Here is a 16,641-nt window from a genome sequence, read left to right as displayed (position 1 = left end):
CTGGCTACAGCAGCCTGGGGCAAATTCATAGCAGCCAGTCAACCCCAGGTAGTTACCACCACACCTGCTTGCCAGAACATCACCAGCTCTAATGGCTCCATCTGAAGGCTGCATGCCCAGTTAACTGGCAGAATTAGCCCCACCTCTGCGAGAAGCATCACAAAAAAACACAGCTTAAGAGACTTCTTTCTCTGTTCCGTCAAAAGCCATATTCAAACTTGATGAGGTTTTCCTGTTGCTCTGGGAAGGAGAGTCCTGTGATTGTAATTCCTACTGATAACACCAGTACAAATCAGCCATGTCCATAGTTTGGTGAAGACAGAAAAAAAAAATCTTACCAACCGAGGGGACAACTGATGATAGCAATTCAGTTCAAATCAAAATCTCCATAATGTAGTGATGCATAATGTGTTTGGTGGCCAGCAGATTATCCGACCAGCATGTGGATTTAACTAGATGGGTAGATCAATATATTTTATATCCTGGCTACGAATAGTAACTAGTTTTAATAGGTTTTTTTCCTGAGGGACTGTCAACACAATTCTGCTCTATTATATCAGGTGTCTTAAAACAAGAGAAAAAAAAATTAGCCATCCAGAGAATTTAATTTGTTTCTGCTGCTAGTCAATTTGTTTCATATATTATCTTGACTGTATTTTTTGAATGAGTATTTTTTCTTGATCTTAGCGAAACATATCCCTTTTACCTTACTTTAAGTGTTGACCTTTGTTTCGAAAATACCCAAAACAAGTGGAAGTGCACTATAAACAAGTGGAATTATCTCAAACCATGAATATGAGACTATAAGATTTGTTAATATGGATAGTTTTCACAGTGTTGCTCAGGCAGGAGATGCACTGTAGAAGACCCCTTGGGAGGTGCTCCAGTATTTATCTTTTTCCACTTGTAAACACAAGTTAGGCCTTGAGCCTGGGGGAAAAGATTTCTAGGGAAAAAGGTTGGCTGCTGCTTCTCCAGCATGTGGTTTATGGACCAGGTCCACTAGCAGCTGCAGGGGTTGCCGTCTCCCAGAGTGGATGTGAGTCAATATGTTTCTGCATTCTTCCATTTCCTTCAAACAGTAAATATGGAAATGTAGTTGTGTAAACATACCACATGACTTTAAACGTGCCATTTTTGTTTTGACTGAAAAAAAAATCTTTTGTGGAAAGTGAAAAAAATCTGTGAGGTTAGACAATTTTATTTTATAATGTAGTTTGCACCATTACCACTGCACTATTGATTCAAATTAAGCTACAATACCGTGGCCCAGGGTAGATCACTTCAATAGCATCAAGGTGACTTACCAGAACCAGTGGATTTTAGCAACATGCGCATGTTCAGTTAGGTATCAAGTCAAGTACATTACCCTCAGACCAATGCACACACACACACACACACACACACACATATGTATATATGTATGTATGTGTGTGTGTTGTACAGTCACAGCTGTACTGGCCTTATCATCCGGGTGATTTAAGAGCCTTTTATCTACCTACTACCTACCTAGAATACTGGGAGTAATGCCACAGCCAGGGCATTATGGGTAGGGATCAGAGACAACATACATACATAGAGAAAACACTGTTTCTCAGAGTGATGATTTGGATCACTCCCAAGTTTAGACAGACCTTTATTAAAGCAATTCAATGAGGGAAGGAGAGAGAGAGAGAGAGAGAGTCCACTCCCCACTGAGCTGATCAAAATGACAAATTCGGCAAACATTCCAGCCTTCAACTAGCTTGTTTGCCAAGAAAGTATGAGCAAAACTAAACTTCTAGTGGCTAATCAGATTTCTGTGCCTACTCAGTGATGGAGGAAGAGACAATCTAGTGTGTAAACACTGTATGAGCTAACATCAAGTTTTACAGGTTGTTCTTTCATAGCGATACAAAACACAGCTATAAATGACAAAATTAGCATGACTATGTATTGGGATGTTCTTTGCTGTACAAGACCAAAGTCAGAAACTCCAGCATAGCCCCCAACATATCACAAGTGGTCAACCCATCTATCACACTGAAGCACATGTGAACATACTGAAGCATCATAAGACCTGGCCTACACTGTGGCCAGTCATCATCTGTTTCTCTGGACATTGGGTGCCTCTGTTTCCTCTGCTGGAAGCAAGACAGGGACAGTAGCCTCCCCCCTTTTACAGTCAAAGCAGTGCAGTAATGTGAGCAGCCTGCTGACAGCTGTGTCCAAATGATCTCCTGAGCTCCCAAGAACCCCATCTAATTGCTGTCAAGTTACACTCCCCAAAGCGCATATAGTCAAAAGCACCACTTCAGCAAGCAAACACAGATTGCGTCATGTAAGGTGAATTCTGATTAGGGCTATTCCATTCAAAAGCATGGATGGAAAACTGCTACAGCTGCACTCATATCAAAAGAATCAAAACAAATTAAAAAAGGCTTAATTTTACTAGCAAGACACTGTAGTCTGATGCATAAATACATACATCCCTTCTCAACTGAGCCAGTGATGTGCTGGTGTTTCTGTTAGGTGCCAAGTGTCTAGTGGTTCTGCAGCAACTTTCAAGTGCTCTCTTTATGTGCTGAGAGTAACTTTAGGGCTGCCCTTGAATACTCTTTGAAGATTAGCTCTAACAACAGCTGATTAATGGTAGGAACTGGTCTCACTTTGTCTCTTGCTCCTTCTCATTCTTTTTCTCTTAATCACTCTCACCCGCTCAGAGAAGTTTAACTCGATAGTGGGTGTTGGGTACAAAAGGTGCCTAACAGAAGCAAGTTTAGAGGCCTTGAGTCAATATGTGTGTGTATATGTGTACATTCATATAGTAAATAATCTCCCTCTACAGATAGGTTGCATTTAAGGACAGATGTGGACAGCCACATTATTTCATTAAAGCCAACACAGACCTGGCTAACTACCTTCTCCTCAGTTTCCCATACATCAGGTTATGCTGTCATTTAAGTAGTAGGCTATTCTTCCTCAAAAAGAGAAAAGCATCAACCCACTCGCATCAGAGGCAGAATCAAATTCAGAGGAGGAAAAAGTCTTTATGCCTCTTTCAGGCTTGTTCCTCTTAGTGGCAGCTTTTGACCCAAGGGGAGAATCAGCACTAACTTCAAATGCACCAATAAATAGCTCTCTGATTGGACAGGATTGTACCCCGTCTGTTTACTAGATCCTCTACTATCCCCGCAATCCCAAGCAAATATTGACATTCCACATAAATGTCCAGCATGAAGAGTTCTCTGATTATATCAGTTGTCTTGATTTTTTTTTCTCTTTTTCATTCTCATGGTGTGGAATGTTTATGTAATTCCCCTAGGATTTATTTTTTCACCTTCTTTCTTTTCACCTCCTTTTTCAAATTTCAACCAAAACTGTGATGTGAAAATCTTCATACATTATCACTTCTCTATGACAAGATAGGTAACTTTAGGCTGCATGTTAGCATCATTGTGATGAGACTAGCTTACAAGCAGCACTTCCCATCGCCAAAATATAAATTCTTTACAAATTCACAGAAAAAATTCTGCTTTTCAAGAAAATGCAAGGCCCAGACCAAACTCATTCAGACCTCCAAGCTTGTAGACTGAACAATCGGGCTGGTGGATTTCACAATCCTACACAGACAAAACAAGTCATATCATTTTCCAGCAGTAGTGGCCCAGTATTGCTAGCCTTTTTCGCAATCCCGCTTCTTTCTTCCACAATCCTCCAATGCTCTTGTGAGTGTCTACACTGCGATCCGTTAAAATCTGAGCATGAGACCAAACAACAAACTGACATCACAGTGTTCATGAAATGTGGTCACATCGGAAACATAACCAAGCCCCAACCATGACAGAAGGGATGTAATGACAACTATTTCAGTCAAACAAGACATTGTTACACATAAACAATGTATCTGTGAAACAATGTGTCTACAGGCACTGGCTTTCTGTTAACAGCTCTTTAGTTTAATCAGCTCTAAGTTTTAATCACTCACACAAACACTGACCTCTCAAATGATAAAAATCTTGATATCATAGAAGGTGAGTTATGTGTGGTAGCCCTACAAGTGAACACACATGGCCGTGTTCACCTGTAGAAAGTTACATTACCAGTGGGCCAGCAAATACAATTCAAAGGATTGAAAAGATTTTGATTAGTCCTAAGGGCCCTTGGTGTCCCATCATTTCCAGCAAACTATGAAGAAAAAAATCCCTGAAGGAAACAAAGCAGAGCTTCAGAGTTTTAATACAATGGTGGCATTATTTTGCAAATGTCCTCCATCAAGTTTTGAACTTAACTGCATAAGGTTCTCACCTGATCAGCCAGCATAGCAACAATAACTCCTACACTCCAACCCACCTAAACTCATTACCAAGGCATCAAATGATTTCTCAAATTTTCATATATGTGTCCAATCATTCATCTTCATTCATCTGTGGAAATCACAGAACAGGGACAAGAAGTCAGACAATATCTGACATGAGTCACAACTCAACAGTACTGACAATGCTGAGTTTCAGTCCTCTTTTAAACACAGAGACACATTTTTTTTTTAATTTTAATTAGCATTCACCATCAGTCATCCAGGGGCTTCATGCCTTCCCTTTATCAGAACTGGCAGAAGACCATTACAATGTGAATTTCTCTGGAGACAGCAGCGCTATGAGCACAAGCGAGAACGGGTAATTTGTGGGCAGTAGATGCATCTTCCCACGCGCAGGCCAAGTCAAACCAAATGAGGAACCAGAATGAGATTGTCACAGGCAATTGCATTTTCATTAACACTTTATGAAACAGTCACTTTGTTTTTAGAATGGAAACCATTCCCTCTGAAATGATTTGTTATTCCTTTTGGCAAATTGTTGGCCTTCATGAGCGAATATAAAAAGAAGTCAAGTAGATAAATTGTTTTTGCCATGATGAGGTTTGTGACTCACTTAAACAGATGTGATTCAGAACGTCTTTCTATTGTCAAAACCATTTCTTCTATTTGGTGAGATACAGCAAATGAGCTAAATAGGTAAGAACCAATAGCAGGCTTCAATTTTGGCTCACATCTAAGCCCCAGTGGCTGAATCCAATCATATCAGTGTAGGGACAGTGAAATTCCCTGTAATGAACTATCCAAAGCAACATAATAACAGACATGTTAGTAAGTATAGTTAGTAGTCTGTTACAGGATGTTGATTTCAGCTTGACACATGAGTAAAAAGACACCTACACTCAGAAACAACGCTAGAGAGGTGGCCTTGTGACTGGAAGGTTGCAGCTTCAAATGCCTACACCAGCTGGGTAGATAGAGTAAATCAGAAATTCTACTCTCCCTCCACAGCTACAAATAAAACACTGATTATTAGGGGTGTGACAAGATCTCGTGGCACAAGATCTCACGAAATTTAATTATGACGATATTTCTCATATCGTGTGGGCACAGGGCAGAAGCCTATCAGACTGTGAGCTATCCAAACTATTTGTGACCTGTGGGGGCAGTAATGCGCCTTTGCAATGTCTAGTCTGCCAGAAACTGACAAGAAGAAGGAGAAGGAACACATCAGCAGCAGCCCTGCTCTGCAGCAGCCTATCGAGCACAGCAAGAATGACGTCGGAGTCTGAAAATATCAGCATTGAAGATGCCCCCGCCACTTTTAGATCGTTTGTGTGGCAGCATTTTGGGTACCCAGTGGAAATAATAAACGGCAACCGAGTGACAGACAAGACACGGACAATATGTAAGCACTGTAAGAAAGTAGTATCGTACACAGCGGCTAACACGAGCACTACAGAACCACCACAGCTCGCTACTAAATACTAGTAATTTGGTTACAGTTCTGCACATATTGTCTGCACTTTAAAAAAAGAAATATTTAATTTTATTTGTGGAAAGAAGTTCAACAGTTAAAAGCTCATGCATGGATGCAATTTAGAAAACATTTCACAATGCACCTGCATTGTTTTGTGACTGTTAAATAAAAAAAAGTTTGTTTGTCCAGTCATACATTTTCACATTTTAGTTTTCTTAAATGGTAAATGGACTGCATTTCTATAGCGCTTTTCTAGTCTAACGACCACTCAAAGCACTTTACAATGTTTTTGCCTCACATTCACCCATTCACACACACATTCACACACTGATGGCAGAGGCTGCCATGCAAGGCGCCAGCTGTCCATCAGGAGAAGTGAGGGGTTCAGTATCTTGCTCAAGGACACTTCGACACACTCTGGAAGAGCCGGGGATCGAACCGGGAACCTTCCGGTTACCGGACGACCGCTCTACCTCCTGAGTCATGCTGCCCCACATTACTTTCTTAAAAGTAATGTGAAAATATTGTCTCGTCTTGCTCTCGTGAACCCAATATCGTGTATCGTCTCGTCTCATGAGCTGAGTGTATCGTCACACCCCTACTGATTATTGATAATGAATGCATTCCATCAGTTATTTTACATGTACCCACTTTCCCTCTAACTGCATCATGTATTTCTGTTTCAGTTAGTGATGTACTACATTTCCCAGAATGCCAATTCCCAAAGAGCAGGCCTGAACTTCTTGCATTCAGATTGTGTAGAGAGATCAACAGTGATAGAACAAGGTTTTTAACAAGATGTGCCATTAGTCAAAACCCAATGTCTTGTTGCTGCACTGCCACATGCTATTTCCATAATGTGACAGTTGAAAAATCCCCTGCTATTATACTAGTAGTTGCCCTGGAAACATGTCAACATGATATTGCATAGTCTATTTTGGCCACTTATTCGCAGGACAAAGAAAAATGCGAAATGTGACAAGAGGTACATTATGATTAGACTAATATCAGGATTTTAGGGTGGATTTTTTTCTTGAATAACCTGGTCAATTAGGCTACTAGCTAAAAATATAAGTTATGTAAGAAATCAAAAACAAGACAAGCATACAACATTGTACATTTTGTTGTTTTTTTAAGATTTTTGTTGGCATTTCTGCTTTATTTGTCAGTCACAGTAGAGAGAGACAGGAAAGGTAGGGGAGCAAATACAGCAAACAGTTCGGGCTTGGATTTGAACTCAGGCCGCTACGGTAAGACCTTGCCGTTGATAAATGGTACGTGCCTTACCAGGTGAGCTACCAGGGCGACTGTACATTTTGTTTTTTTAAAATGGACTAGAATTAACTATTCCTTCCATACAGCACTACAGTGACATTATCAATTCCCTTATCCTCATTTTCAACAGGCATAGTAAATAATATAATTTTCATAGTATTATTTTTGCTCCTGTGCATCTTCTCCTCTACATTACTAACAGCAAAAATCATGTCTGACAACAATCACTGACTATACAGCTTGCTTGCCACGTGTGAGCAAGTAACTTGTCCAGTTGGTGGGAACTCAATAAATATTTTTGGTAGGGTAGCATTCCAGAGAGCATCAATTAAATCTGTGTTTCTGTGGGGAGAGCTACTGTAACTGTGGCGGTCAGTGTCATAATCCAGTAGATAATGAGGTTAGTAACATGTTTAAATCTGTGTGTGTCTGTGTCTCGGGAATGCAACTGTGGTGGAGTGGCACAGTTTAATACATTAATGGGGAAACCCTGTAAATATACTTGTAAATTTGTATAAGTTCATGGTTCTGTGTATCTCCGTCCATATATAGGATGCATTAGATGCTGCTCCACAGACACAATCAAGAATGTTTCTCAATTTATCAACAGTCAAAACAATACAGTATCATATACCGTTCATCTAGGTCAACTTGTCTGAAATTTGCAGTTTGGAGACTCTCCAGGCTCATCAGCCAGGCATGAATAATCCATGTCCAAATTTCAATTAGCCTGCTAGGAAGACTCATCAGTGTGCATTTGTGTGTGTGTGTGTGTATGTGTGTGTGTGTGTGTGTGTGTGTGCGTGCGTGTGTGCGTGTGTTCCAGAAATAACTAACTTTAACAGTGATGAGACAGACACGCTAGGCCTGAGGCCATTGCTCATTTACAGATGTCTTTGTTAAATAAAACCCAAACAGGGTTAGAGATCCATCTGCTTCATCTTCCATACGACTCCCTTTCTCTCTTATGTTCATTTTAAGGCTGGCCGGCTGCTACATATAGCAAGGGCTGCTATGTAACGATACAATGTCCTCTTGATCAAATATGGCTATAAATAGCTAAGCTGTTGGTTTGGAGGGTCTGGGAATTGCAAAGAATATCCCTCTCCTTTGTGCTTTGAGATGAAGGTTAGCTGTAGATAACACCCTGCCCTCTGAAACCTTAATTAATCTCTGATCATCTCTTCCTACATGATTCTCTCTTTCTCCTCCTCTTGCACCAGAAAAAGCATTTCGTTTGGAGCACTGCAAAATATGTCATTTAGTCTCACAAGTTAAGCATCACTCCACTAATATCAAGAAAATAACACAAGAAAAAACAGAAGCTTTTCTATTTTCTATTCCTTTTGTTTTCACTGAGGAAATATATTTCATATTATATTTATAATACATTGGTGGGTTTTTTCCCACTGTTTCAAGAAAATGATCAGATAAAGATGATGTTTTGGCAGTGTGAAGCGATGCTGATAAAGTCTTTATATACACATCGTTGCTGCCAGACATCTGATCTCTAAAATGTCAACTTTTTCTGGACATTAAAAAACACTGCTTTATATTCAAATAAACATGACAATTTCCCACAAAATGTGCTTAATTGACATAGGGCACTAAATCAAACAGAAAGAGGACTCACTTTTAAGCATTTTGCTTACATGTGAACAAATACTCAAATAAGTACAGATCCAGCACAATACAATACAGCTGGTGTAAAGCACCAGCACTTAAGAACTCAAGGGGCCAGGTCATTCGATTTTAAATTCAACTGGTAGCAGCTCTAAAAATAGGTTTAGACTGGCCCACATGCTGAACGTCAAGCTCAACATATAGCCTAACAGACCACAAAAGCCATCGATTCAGGTAAAAATCACCAAACTGTCCTGACAGGACATTTAATGCTTTCAAACAGCTTCAACAAGACAGCACATAGTGCTGCTACCTAACAAGTAAATTTCCTCCTCTCGCGAATCAATTATTTACTTTGTGCTGATAACAGCCATAAAAATTGAATACCATTTAAACATACATCCATGGCTGTCAACATCTCTTTCACACAGTCAAAGACAATTGATGGGTCCTAATGTGTTAAAGAGACTGATGCCATGGTAGTGGATTTCACAGGTCAGAAGCATCTTTGTCCTTGTTCCAGGTGAGCAGAGACTGCATATGTGCTGTAGACAGCCTACCAACAACTCCACCAGGTGATTTCACTGATTAGTCCCTTCTCTCTGCTTGAAGGTGGGGTGATCAGTGAAATCACCTGCTGGAGTTTTCGGTTGGAATGAAAACCTGTAGCCTCTTGGCCCTCCATGGCACCAGTTTGACACTCCTGGCCTATGTAGTACAACAGACACAAATGGGTATAAATCAGGGGTGGGCAACCATGTGCCATGGAGAGCTGAGAGGCTGCAGGTTTTCTTTCCAACCAAAAACTCCACCAGCTGATTTCACTGATTAGTCCCCGCTCTCTGCTTGAAGGTGAGGTAATCAGTGAAATCACCTGGCGGAGTTTTTGGTTGGAAAGAAAACCGGCAGCCTCTCGGCTCTCCATGGCACATGGTTGCCCACCCCTGGTATAAAGGTAAATAGGCTACCAGAGTAGTACATGTCATGTATCTTAAGCTTCCACATAGACTGCCACTAACCCTGCCACTAACCCTGCCCTGATAAACTGCCATAAAGGAATAATTCACCCAAAAACCTACAACAGCTGGTCACATGATCTTTACAGTTCCAAAAAGTAAACTGGGGAAAAAAACAAAGGGTTGTGAAATCAAACTATTTAACTGAGTATCCCAAATTAAATATTAACCTCATTATCAAATGAAATGATACAATTTAACTGATGCAGACTCTGGCTTCTGTCATTGTAACACAAAGTAACTCTGGACTCTACTCTTTTGGGGTGAGCTATCACTTTGAGATGAAAACCCACAGGGAAATGCTAGGAGAGGTAGCAAATGCAGAGGTGCAAATCAGATTACACTGTAATTTGTGAGGGAAAGGGCACACGTGAGAAACCAACTTATAATTGCAACGGTGTTGTTCAATAAGTACTCTGTGTGCGTGTACGTGTGTGTGTGTGCGTGTGTGTGTGTGTGTGTGTGTGTGTGTGTGTGTGTGTGTGTGTGTGTGCGCGCGTGTGTGTATGTGTGTGTGTGTCTGTTTCTGTGTGTGTCGTCATCACTGTCAGCAGTTTTCATGGCTGATTTTCTTGTAGTCACACGCTCTCTGCAGCCAGGATCACACACATACAGACAACGGATGCAGTCACAAAATAAAACAGGCAGGCATGGAAGACATTAACATAAATACGCACACACACACACATATATACACACACACACACACACACACAAACACACACACACATGTATTCTAACACAATAGTCATTACCTCTTGTAGGACTAAATCAAATCAAAGTGAGAAAATATAAGCACTAGATTACTAACAAACTATCCTCCACTATGAGATGCAGTCAAACTAAATAAACACTTCATTTCTCTACTCTTATGGTCCTTTCTAAAGACAGATATCAAATCTCCTTGCATCACATGTTCTTGTTGTTCCTTTACATGTTTACTGTTCGCAAAGTATTCAAGATTAAATTAAGTTTTGCCTATAGCCAGGTTGAAGCACAATGACCTATATGTGACTGTCCCATGAATCCCCTCCCTTGGACGAAGGCATAGATCTATGCTAGGTACAGGAGTCTCCTGGCTCTGGAATGCCATTAGAGGCCCAGTGACAGGGTTAAAGGGTCAGCCCTAATGACTTGAGTAAACAGCTTAAGACAAACACTAAATGCAGTGAGAACTTCTCCTCCAGCTGGGAACATGTTCTTATGCTTACCTTCCTTTCAGCATCAGATTGATTCTGAAGGCAAACTCGGTGTAAATTTGGACTGGTTCCATCACCTTGTGAAGTGATTTTGTATTTGAGCTAAAATTATGGAAGGAGAAGCACTTTAAGAACATAGCACAAAAGAGAGAGCAAAGCAGCCTTAACTCTACCATTACACCTATTTACCAGATATATAAAAATGGGATACTGGCCAATAAAATTTTGGAAGAAACACTGGATCCTTGTTATTTTTGAATTATTTGACATGAAAATTGTCTGTATTCATTTAGGCTATCTGTACAAAATAGCAGCCACTTCATCCAATACTACTGGTCTCTGTAAGCCCATCACATGGACGTAGCCTATAGGATAAAGTTTCTCTCCACCCACTCTCCTGTTGACTTTCCACGCTTTTCCAAATGTCGCGGAGAATGCAGAGATAGCAGTTTGCAGAGGCTGCCATGTTTTTTCACTTTGAACATACCTAAACTGCGAGGGGGAGGGATGGTGGGGGACTCCAGGGAAGTCAACAGTAAAACTTAGGCCATGTCCACACTAAGCTGGGAAAATTTTAGAACTTTCCTCCATTTTAGTCTTCCATCCACACTAAGCCAGCATTTTGCACCCATGGAAACTGACCTTTTCAAAATGGTCTCAAGAGTGTGTACATCTGAAAACACCAGCCTGATGTTTTCATGTGGATGGGGGAAATGTAGCTTTCTGAAAAGGCTCATGTAAGATTGTCATATGATCTAGCACCCCAGGTTACATGCTGTCTCATTGTACTGACTGGAAGTTATGTAGAGCGAAAGCTGCATAGGTCTGTGCCTGTGCAAAAGGGGTCGTCATGCATTTTGGGTCATTTCAATGTGGATGGTGGGCTTTAGGAAGATGGTGTGAAAATGCTAGAGCGGTGTAGTGCGGATGGAAGGCCAAAACAACATTTTTGGATTTATCTGTCTTAGTGTGAACATGGCCTTAATTTGCAACTGCTCCTACATGTGCATCAGTGTCCTATTCTTTGATAAATGTAGCCTACATCTCCAAAACAGGAGATGGACTGTGATATAAGTGGTCCCAATTATGACATGGGCCATTACATTTCTGAATCAATAATCTTTTCCAACCTACTGTTTTCTCAACATCATGCTCACAAATTATGCTAGTATAGTATATAGTAGCTAGCTAGTAGCTATCTTTAATTATAAGCACAGTAATGTCCACATACTCTACACTGGCTGAATTTTCTTGGTACTGAATATTCAAAAGCAGCAAAGTGTGGTTGTCTTATTGTTGGAGTCTTGGTAACACTGGAACAAGTTACTCGTGCGGTAACGTAACAGTGCATCCAGTAACAAACGTCTATCCTCCAGCACTCCAATGTGAGCATGGGAGTTACTAACCCAAAACAGGCACCGCTAATGATTTTCACTATTCACACATGCCATGGTAATACCGAAATAGATGGGGCAAGAGACTTAAGACTTGGTTATTCTGCCTCATTACACCATGCTCACATAGAATTCTCTCATATGCTACAGAATCTCTGACTGTTGTAGACAGCTGCCTATCAATTTCATCCTCTGTATGGACTGAGAGGAGCTCCCTTTTTTGTGAATCTGTCCAGTTTCCAGCCATTCTTGAAAAAAAAGAACTTGTGCTGCAGTTATCAAATCACCTGCAAGACAAGGAAACTGTAAACAAAGTTGAAGATTCAAATACGTCATCACCAGAGTCTTGATTGGTCCGCTCACTCCATATGAAAGTGTCTTTCACCAGACTGATGTAACGGACCCTTTAATGAGTCCTTCCCTGCAATTTTACTGCTTACATATACAACACAGCCTTACCAGCCTTTTCCTTGAAATGCTACTCTGTCTTGAGGTGGTAACTGGTGGTACAGATCTCCCTGAATATTGATCCCTGCTCCCATTTACACATGACCCCATGCAGGAAGTTCCTGAACTTTTCAGGGAGACTGCATGTGTGAAAGGGGCTTTAAAGGGGGGCAGCAGGGATGACTGGCAGCTGATGATCCAGGCAGAGAAATGACCCTGTCACGCAAGAAACGGAGATAGAAATAATTCCATGATGAGACACCATGTCATTCCTGTTTTTGGCTGATACTGTCCTGCCTCTGTGAAGGGCTGTTTGTGCTATTTATGCCCACTATCCACTAAATGTCAAAAGGCATGATTTTGAAGTCACATGCTAATTTCAGGGGTGAGAAACTATAATAATGCTAGGTTGGGTGATGGAGCGCTGCATGCTTGAGGGTATCTTCCCAAAAGTAGTACTATAAGCTTAAAGAGTTGCCAACCATTCTCAAGTCAATGACTCCCATATACTGTATGTCCATCTGGGAACTGTTTTACACTGCAAAGAATAATGTTGTTTATATTGTATTTGGCAAGATAACCAGAGGGAAAGGGAAATCTATGATCAAAATGTTTTTTCTTCTGTTTTCTTCCATTGTGTTTATGTGTAGGCCTACTGAGTGAAAAAATGACACATTTTGCGAGGCGACCCTTTCCATCTCCAGCAAGGCCCTTGGAAGTCCCCAGACCCTACTATGCTTTGGGAACCGCTGCTCTAACAAACACAATGTAACAATGCTGGTGTTAATTAGTGTTGAGTTGTGTTGCTGGTTATTTCCTATTCATCTCCCTGGAGGATTCTAAGTCAATGCCACGCCACAAACATTGTCCATCATTATCAAAACACCTCCCACTGGACCATACATTCACACTCATCCGTCAGAACACTGTGTCATCCTCAAACTCTCTCTCACACACACACACACACACACACACACACACACACACACACAGAGGGGTTGAAAGCACAAGCCCAAAGGCCTGCATCATGTCATGCCTCCCTCACCAGACTTTTGAAACTGCCTTCTGGACTTGGCAAAAAAAATGGCAACATCCCAGCCTAGCATGCGCGCACTCACACACACGCACACACGCACACACGCACACACACACACACACACACACACATACACACACTGAGCAATACAGTCATCACAGGCTAATACAGGACTTCAGTTCACCATCAAAGCCCAATGGAAAAAACAGACTGGAGTGTGGGACTTTCATGTACTTCCGCAATGAGATATTTTAGACCACAGACACTTGTTTAACAAAGACATTTTATGCCAGTCACCCCCAGTTTGGGAAGACGCTTCCTGACATCAGGAGACAAAAGTGAGGAGTGAAACCTCTGATCAGGACAGTCATTACTGTACATGACACACCTCTAGTGACTGAAGCAATCGGAATATTGTGGACATTCCGAATAAACAGGAATATGGTGTGCATGTAAACGTGCTCAATGACATTTAGCTAGCCTTTAACTAGCCTTCATTTGTCAGGGTAACCCCTGGAGCCCTGTCAGGGAACCATAGGGGTTCACTGGGGACTCTAGTTTGGGAATCACTTTTCTCTGGGTTATACCCAGCATGTTGTTAGCCTAGTTTGGGACCCAAGATTGAAAAGAAGAAGAAGAAGAATACAAGTGGGTAACGCCTTCAAGATGCTACAAGGCCTCATTATGTTTTTACTTCTGTAGTCTAAATCTTTGAAGAAGTGTGTCCACTTATTACATATATGTATTGTTGTAAATTATATGCGAAAATAATGAGTTGTGATTTACTCTGCTCTATACATAATACTAATAAATTAAAACTAATTAATAAAACTATACATAATGAAGTGTCAACTTATTAGTGAAATAATGATTACTATCATTATTATTAGTTGTAGGAATAGAAGAATTGTTGTTACCATTATCATTATTAATAGCAGTAGTACAAGTAGTGGAAGTATTAATCACGATTCGTTCTGTAATGTGGTTGCATTGTTACCGCTATTTGCATTTCATGTTAAAGAAAAAGATGAGGTCTGCTGTGTGTTTGCAGCAGCTTACCATCTATGTTTTCCCTGTCGCTGATGTGCTGGAGGTTGCAGCCTGTGTCCTCCCGGCTCAGCTCCGGCTCCGGCCGGTAGGGCTCCAGCCTGGAGTGGTTGTTCCTCCGGTGTTTGGGGCTCGACGACACACAGCAGGAGGTTGTATTCCCCATGGTTTAAGCTAGTCCACTTGATATTCCCCACCCAATAACGTTACTGTATATTCAGCTGTCTTCTGCCCTGCTGCTAACGTTACTACAACCAAAAAAACGGGGCGGTAACGCGGATAGACAAGACCTGGTCGAAACTATACAGCAGCCTAGGTGTCCGTTATAGTTACACACCCTTCTCGGGTCTAGAGTATGAGCAGCACTGCGAGCGGAGCCATTTAAAAACGGGTTAAAAGATAAGGTAGGCTAATAAATCACAATAGTAGCCTAACGATACTCGCCCCCTGCCAAACCTCCTGGCGAAAAGCAGACAGCGCTCTCATAAAACAGGCGTCGCTTTCACTGTCGACTCCCTCGCTTTATCACTCCAATCCAAGCGTCCGGTTCTGTTTGCAAACATATTCGGATAATACGGACGACATCATACTTTAAAGGAGAAGATATATGCTCGCAGCGCTACATGGTTGTCGATACCGTGCTGCTGCTACATCCGTTGCTGTGGTGCTTTCAAAGGCTCGGCATAAGCTCCGAGTTCCGACAATTCGCAATCTGTCAGTGATGCTTGTCGGTAAATGCAAAGGTGGGTGAGCTATGTACGATTGAGCAAGAAACCACCAATGACAACACGATAACTCTGTTTTCAGAAGAGCGCCAATTTAAACTAATCTCCCAACCTAAAATATCCTCAACTCATGAAAATTTGCATCCTTCTGAGATAATTAAAAATGATGAAAACCGTTGATGTGTGCCTCCAGGTATATCTCACTTAAGAAAGGGTAAGTTAACTCCACACTACATATGAAAAGGTAAGTACGCTGTAGCAAAATATATGTATTTTCCTTTTTTTATGGATCTTGCATTCAAGTGGTACAGATCGACACTTTTCTCCACAGCAGTCGAGAGCACAAAAAACGAGCACACGAGCACAAAAGGCAATAGATGAGAAATTGGTGTTTTTATTAGTTCATTAAAACAAAAAGGCATAGCCAGTTAAAGCCAAAAATAGATACGTAACAATTATAATAATTTATCCAAAATGAGAAAATGCTTTACAATATCAATTTTCATCATGCCATACGTCCGCTTTAGTAATTATAATATTTCCGACAGTCTCTAAAAGCAGCATAACAAACCAACAGCACTGTGGCTGCTGGGGAAAAAGGTTCCGGTTCAAGTGGGTGGTTACAGCAAATATATTACTCCGGTCACAACCGTGTAATAAACACACAATTAGGCTAATACGTTTTTATTGCGGCTTCTCGAGAGAATAAAAAAAATATGCAATAGAACAGAATGGATGAGAGTGGATTAGAATGGAACCACCTCAGGGACCCAAGAGGGTTCCAGGGATTTCCCCAGATAAATAATAATTAGTCCCATTTGCACTCCTTTCAATCATTTGAAGTCAGCACACAGACAAAGCATTACACTATCCTAACTATCCTCTATCACTGCTGTCTCCCCACCTTCACAATAGACATTTTTAGTTTTTTGCCACAGAACCTTTGTTGAATGGGAGGCTTCATCTCAAGTGCATTGATACAATAAAACAAAGAAAATTAAAGAAACAAACAAAAAGTATCCTATTCTTCTATCTGCATTCATTTGCTTTATGAAGAATACTTGTGACCAGTTATGTTCAGAATTGTACTCTATGTAAGGGTGGG

General features: G+C 40.9%; 1 protein-coding gene across 4 annotated transcripts in view; it reads right to left on the bottom strand.

Moving 5' to 3' along the window:
- ccny (cyclin Y) overlaps positions 1-15,457 on the bottom strand; it is a 56,804-nt gene extending 41,347 nt beyond the window's left edge. For all 4 annotated transcript variants that reach the window (XM_030079281.1, XM_030079283.1, XM_030079282.1 and 1 more), the window contains exon 1: positions 14,824-15,457. In XM_030079281.1, coding sequence (XP_029935141.1) covers positions 14,824-14,977 — 154 coding nt within the window. In that variant the 5' untranslated portion in view covers positions 14,978-15,457. The remainder of the gene's footprint in view (positions 1-14,823) is intronic.
- Positions 15,458-16,641: the final 1,184 nt, after the last annotated feature.

Source organism: Myripristis murdjan, chromosome 20 (assembly GCF_902150065.1).
Source record: "Myripristis murdjan chromosome 20, fMyrMur1.1, whole genome shotgun sequence".
NCBI lineage: Eukaryota > Metazoa > Chordata > Actinopteri > Holocentriformes > Holocentridae > Myripristis > Myripristis murdjan.
The sequence above is the reverse complement of the archived record's forward strand: the minus strand, read 5'-3'. Positions and strand labels throughout refer to the sequence as shown.